Consider the following 6,670-nt stretch of genomic DNA (forward strand, 5'->3'; position numbering starts at 1 on the left):
GCCTTGGTGCCCTGAATCCTGTAAGCAGTTGAGGCTTGTACACAGATACGCAGAGACTATTTGAGAAATTACTTTTTATGAGAAAGCCTGTTCTAATTAAAAATTATGGTCTTGATGAGATGCACCTTTTTTTTCCCCTGGATAAAGCTGTTGAAAGAATTAACTGTGCTGGGATATTCTTTGTTGAATATGTTTGAATGTATGTGTTTGTAAAGTGTGTACTAGTTGCATGCTACTAATTAATAGGATTGCACATTCTTACAGTTGGCTTAGGAAAATTTTTAAAAACTTTACCAAATATATGCCATCAATCTGTAATGCCATAATTGTAATAAATAACTTGCCAGTTTCGTAATGGTCCTGAAGTGAAAATACTACAGTAATATTCTGATTGAGTTTATCCTACTTGAAGTAAAAAGGCTTATTTCAAAGAGGGAAATCAAGGACAGAATTAGGTTTTTTAGTAGTGAAAGTACATCCCAGTGACTGTGCCTGTTACAGCCTCTTGTGTCTCTGGTCAGGCTGCAGGTGATTTTGAACTGCTTGAGGCAGGAACTCATCCATATCCAAAACGGCGCATGTGAAATCACACATCGGGGTACAAGGCAGAATGTGCTTTCCCATATCTCCATACATGACGTATAAGGTGTGCAGTGAAGCAGTGCATAGGGTTTGTTATTACTGATTTTCATCACAGACTCCTAGAAAGTATCGTTAAAAATCCTCAGACATTGTTTTTCCCCTTCTGTCCTATTCTTAGTATGTAATAATTTAGGAAGGGATGCAGACCAGGTAGCTACTAAAACGTGCTGTAAATGAGGCAGGTAACATATATCGCCACTTCAAAACCACTTCTATGAAGTAATGTGCAATCCAGTTACTAACTAACACCACGCTAATTATCAGTCGTAATCTCATTCATTATCATATCATTATCAATTATAATATGGTAATAAAATTATTCTTGTAAAAACATTTTAAAATGTTTACTACAGTTCAGTGGGTTGCAGACCTACCTGCAAATGGAGCTGGGTGTAAATTAAACCCTTAATAAGTTTGAACATTAGGCTGGTCCCCGAGTTCTGGGGCATGCAGTCATTTGATATTTTTGCATACTTGTCCATCTGTTGCATGTGGCACGTTTTTAAGGTGAAACCTAATCGAGTGGGCATGGTGCTTTCCGCTTATAGCAAGCGCGTGGTGGAGCAGCAGTGTGATGATACCTCTGGGTTACAGATCCCAGTAATTGATGACTTTGGGAGGTTTCTATTTGTGATCAAAAGGCTTGCTTTGAAGGGCTCGAAGCTGGTTGGAACCACAGGTTTTTCAGGACAAAACGAACACATGAGTTAAATGTAAGGACTGGAGTCTCCTGAACTAGTTCTACATTTTAAAGTGATGCTTTCCAGAAAGAACTGCAGTCTGAATGGCATGCTGGGTTTTGCTTTGGTTTGGGGGGAGTTTTGGTAGAAGAAATTTGCTTTCTCAAAGGTAAGAAGTGACACGGTAGATGCTTTCTGGGGAAGAACTAACAGGATGTCCTGTTCCTTGTGTGCTGTTCATAGGTTTTTTAATTTCATTGATATTTTCCTGAAATACGGGATCACCTTACTTGGGATTAATTTGGGATATTGCCTGTTCCATGAAAAGTTTACTTTGTTTCAACGCTTCTTGAAGCTGGGCTGTTCACTGCCTTCTGGGGACCAGTTATCGGAGTTCCTAAGTTACACAATTAAAGCGCATGAGGAGTACAAGGAATGGCTGCCTTATCTGCTCTTGGCCGGTTTTAATCCAGTGAATTTAATGCGCAGATTCTGGTAAGCAGATAATGTTATCTTGTTTACTTAAATATTGTATGCTAATCTGTAAAGCTGTTGCCAATGTTATTTAACGCGTGCTTTCAGAGGATAGTACTTGATAATCAGTTGCCATGATCAGGAATGGTGAGGGTTACGGAAAGTCTGAAATAAATCATCCACAGGTAATGGCTGGATTCAGTAAAACAAATTTCTTTTAGGAAGAAAGTCAGAGATGAGATTGCTTTATCACTACCCTGGAGAAAGGCATCATTTTGCAGTTTCTGTATCGAACATCTCTTATTAGCCCCCAAAGTTAGTTGCAAATTGCGTGTGTATGTATAATATGGTAATGGGAGGAAAAAACTCAAATACTGAGAAAGAGGTCAGGAGGGATGGGAAACAAATGTAAGGTGAAGCTGGGCCAAGGCTAGGAGAAGAGGAAACAGATGCAGTTAGAGATTGTGTTAAACAAAATAACGTGGTGAAAATTCCAGTCTGGGGTTTTTGGGGGGGTTGGTTTTTTTTTCTTTTTAAGTTTTTCCACATACAAATAACTGTTTGGTGATGTTTTATATTTATTTAGGCACTACAGAATTAAACTTATATTTTAAATTATGAAGTATTTGTATGTTTTTCTGTTTTTTTTCTTGTCTGTGAAGATGATGCTTAGACTACTACCATATATCTCAGCTGTTAATAACATAATGTGAGATGTATAAACTCATTACATGCATTCCTTAGCTGTATGCAAGGAGTAGGATTTTATGGTTTACTTAAATACTGATTTATATTTCAGGTACTGTTAAGATATCATGGTTAAGATATCATTGGTAGTTTTAAGTGCATTCACTTATGACTTAGTGAGATTCTTTTAATCATTAGCATCCATGGCTTTCTGAACAGTAATTAGAGGAGCATATATAAAGCATGGTTGTAGCAGTGCTTCTGTAGATCATATTTATGCATAGAAGACTATGTGATTGCGAAAGTAAACACACTACGAGATTGCAATTCAGTGAGTAAACAAATCTCACTGTCCATGTACGTCATATATGATGATTTTTGATATTTTGTTATGTAGTCCACAAATACTTTTATACCAGTCACTTCCTTTGTCTAAATATCCACTTTTAAAAATAATGCTTATCACATCATAATGTACAAAACTAATGTTTTTGTAAGTTTAACTTCAACATTAACTATTCCGTACTGGAAAATAACAGGAGGATAGTAGACAGCAAATGACAGTTATGCATTCATTAACTGTCTCTGGCTCGTTGTGTAAAACAACTGTATAATCAGTCATAAACTGGTCAGTCTAGAGCAGTGGCAATTTTAATTACCAGTGGAAAAAGTAAAATCACTGTTCTCCTTAGAGAAAGTTAGGCAATCAGATCTCTCTCCTGTATGGTTTTCGGTGAATGTATGAAAGTTCAGTCAAGTATGAAAAATGAAATAATAAAAACTAGAAAGGACATAAAATAATTTTTACATGAATCTCTTGTAAAAAGCAAGTGTATTAAAAATTTTTAGTCTGGTATTTTTCTCTATTTAGAGCATTTAGATTTTCATTCAAATGAAAATTCAGGATTGTATACATCTAGCCAAGAAGCTGTTCTGTGAAATTGCATGGCTTTTCAGCATGTGCCATACTAAAACAGTTGTTTTACCTGCTGTTACTTAAACCTCCTTATACACTTTATTCAGTTAAGCTCTTCTTAGAAGTTCTTCACAATCAAATCTGCTAAAGGTTTGAAATGTAAATCATACTGATTTCTGAATACAGGTAAATGCAGTCTTTGGTGGAGGGAGAGTTTGAAACACTTGCAAATTTTGTGGATTTTTATTTTGTTTTGTTTTAATAAATAAGTATCTGAATCTATGTGCATTTTCTCCCCAAATGTGATGGTAATGCTTATAATGCTCTGGTGTCTTGACCCCTTATTAAAATTTAGGTGGGAATGGAATAAGAAATTAGTGCAGAGGAGAATGCTGCCTATTACTGAGGCATTTAAATTTCAGAGCAGAGATTTTTCTCTTACAGTCTAACTTTAAAAAGAAATGGAGGAAGATAAAATTACATTAGTAAAGTCTTGGGCTGTCAAAATGACTTTGGATTTCTCTTTAGTGGTTTTCTGTTTCTGGGCTTGGGATGTAGGTTGTTAAGGATTTGTTAGAAAATAGTAAAGCTTTCTAAAGCATTGTTACCATTATTATACTTACGCTATTGTGTAAAATGATATTTATGGGAGTTTTTGTTATGCAGGATTTTCTCTGTGAGCGGGAATGCCCTTAATTTCATCCTGGAGTTTACGAACTGGAAGAGACTTCCTCCAGCTGTAGAGCAAGACCTTTCAGACTACAAAGAGAAGTTCACTTGGACTCCCAAGAGCCATTTTGGTAAGCAATAGAGTTAGGGAAAAAAGTTTCTGTGTATGCCAGCTTCCAGGCTGTAAGTAGGAAACAGCTCTTTGTGCTAATGCACGACAGCAAAGAAGGTTCAATAGTCGATAGACATTGTTTGTCCAGAAACTGGGGAGCAGAAATAGTAGTTACCCTAAGCAAACAAACGAGCAAAACATATTTGCATGAATTTGACTCACTACATTGTTCAATTCAGAGTTAGCGTGTTTCAAGTAGGTATTCTCAGTTTAGGCTATTTTGTCCTCTTCAAATTAATGCATGTGCTATAAAACATGGGTAGTGACTGTAAATTAGTACTGTGCCTTCCTGAAATGATTTGTTCAGCCTCTTGGAAGATTTAAGGCAAGATGATCAATATTACTTGGTTACATTTTCTAGACGGTATCCCACTGATTTTTTTTTTTCCAATTTGATTTGTATTGCCAGTGAAGTGTCTATGCTGTTCTGTAAGCATTTGACAGTAATCAAAGTACAAACCATATAAATCATCATATTAAATATCTGCAAATCTAGCTGTTCATTGTCACTCCTGTAATCTAAATGTGGTCAACCAAAAAGATTCAATAATCTATTGTCTGGGAAAACACTAATGTTCACTGCATTCACCCTTCAGAAAAGCAGCTTTAACATACAGGTCAAGCTCTGTGACCTATGCATTATGTTACTGAAAAATTGCACTCAGCTGTCTTTGTTAGTGACTAATTTCAAAGCAAATTCTTCTTTAAAAGGGTCTGTAATAATTTTTAAAATGTCTAAGTGATAGTTATTAAATAATACTTTCTTTGGAATATTTTGAGCTAATTAGGATATCTTTTTGGAGTGAAATAAAAAGGTTTTATTAGGGGAAGTTTAGATTAAGTTCTCTCTTTGTTTCCTTTGCTATTAGTAAATATATTTATGTTGTAATAGCATCCAGTAACTTAAGCCAAAGAGAGAAAGCAGAGAGGAAAAAGCAGGGTGGGGGAGTTTGAACGTTTTCTCTTACTCTTTCAGCCAAGAGCAGTCAGGGCAAGCAGGCCAGCTGCTGTGCTGAGAGGCAGGCTTTGCTGCTTGAGAAATACCGAGCACTGCAACTGAGAGAAGCTGGTCATGAGAGTGAGCATAGGAAATTAAAAATGAAGGGTTCATGCAGCAAAGTTCCAAGAACTGGTGTTCACACCTCCAGCTGAAGGCTTAAAGTGTATGGTCCCGTGGAGTTACACACCTGCCATACTTAACCTTCTGTACTGAAATACAGAAATGACTGCAGTTAATATTACAGACTCCTTGTGAATAAAATAAATGGAGAAGCCACTCCAGGAGAGTTTGGAGGCACTAGAGTTCTGTATCAGGATAAGTTGATCTATAATGTGAAAAGCTTGTGTTTGAGCGAATGCGTATTTACAGACATGTTTGCGTGTCTTTTGGCACAGTGGTTCTCCTAAGTCAAATTATTTAGCAACATGTTAGAACATTTGGCATCATATGCCAACTGAGTCATGCTGTCATTTAGTACTTATCTTAAAAGTGTTTCCCCTTCTGTTATTTTGTTGCTGGATTTACTTCTAGACTTAATGTTTCATTTCTTATAAGAGGGCATGAGCCTCTCTCTCCCCAAGCAGGTAGCTGTTCTAGGCTGCTTAGATAAAACTTTCTGATTAAGGATAAAATGATTTTTTGACACCCTGTTTCTAGACGTTTAAGGTAACTTTTCTAGAGGAAGATTTTGAAAATGCCAATTCTAGCAGGCAACAGCCCTTCACTATCGAGAACTCTGCCTTGTTACCTGCCCAGAGACTGGGGGGTTCAGATGGGATCCAGCTAAACCAGGTAACTGCAGGCAAGCGATGTAATCCCATGGTGTCCTGTTCAGTGTTTGACTTGTTTTTTAATTTTTCAGCCTTCATTCCTTCTCTGTTTCATCTTTGTCGTCTTGAGATCCGGTCCATTCTAACGAGTGAACGCCTGCGATCAGACCGGTTTATCCGGGAATTGCCATTGCCAGCTTGTCTCCAGGACTACCTTCTCTACCTAGACGTACTGCGAGCCAACGCTATCCCAGGAGCGGAGGATTATCTGAAGCAGAGAGAGGAGGGAGCGCCCTCTACCAGTCACTCCAGCGCTGAAGGTGCAGAGAAGAGGGACACCTGTAACACCTGTGTTAGGTGGTGACTGAACTCTGCAGCTGCAGATTTTGTAATGGCAATTAGCAGACACTGGAGAAGAACTACTGTAAATAACTGTAGTAATAAGTCTTTTCATGCTGTAGTTTTATACTATATCTGGAAGTTTGTTAGAAGTTCTATGATTTATTTGTTTAAAAAGTCTGTTGTAGCTTTCTAAGTCTGTGAACATTTTCTGGTTTTTGAAAGGAAATGTTTAACTCTTATGGAGTAAAATTAGCTTGTTCAATGAACATCGCTTATCTAGTGGTCGAAATCTATTTGGTCAGACACTGTTAGTAGACA

General features: G+C 37.2%; 1 protein-coding gene across 4 annotated transcripts in view; it reads left to right on the forward strand.

Annotated features, from left to right (window-relative positions):
- Positions 1-6,618, forward strand: part of ASB3 (ankyrin repeat and SOCS box containing 3) — a 31,635-nt gene extending 25,017 nt beyond the window's left edge. For all 4 annotated transcript variants that reach the window (XM_030021367.1, XM_030021366.2, XM_030021369.1 and 1 more), the window contains exons 8-10: positions 1,566-1,817; positions 4,066-4,199; positions 6,103-6,618. In XM_030021367.1, coding sequence (XP_029877227.1) covers positions 1,566-1,817; positions 4,066-4,199; positions 6,103-6,374 — 658 coding nt within the window. In that variant the 3' untranslated portion in view covers positions 6,375-6,618. The remainder of the gene's footprint in view (positions 1-1,565; positions 1,818-4,065; positions 4,200-6,102) is intronic.
- The last annotated feature ends 52 nt before the right edge of the window (positions 6,619-6,670 follow it).

This window comes from Aquila chrysaetos, chromosome 8, assembly GCF_900496995.4.
Source record: "Aquila chrysaetos chrysaetos chromosome 8, bAquChr1.4, whole genome shotgun sequence".
Classification (NCBI taxonomy): domain Eukaryota; kingdom Metazoa; phylum Chordata; class Aves; order Accipitriformes; family Accipitridae; genus Aquila; species Aquila chrysaetos.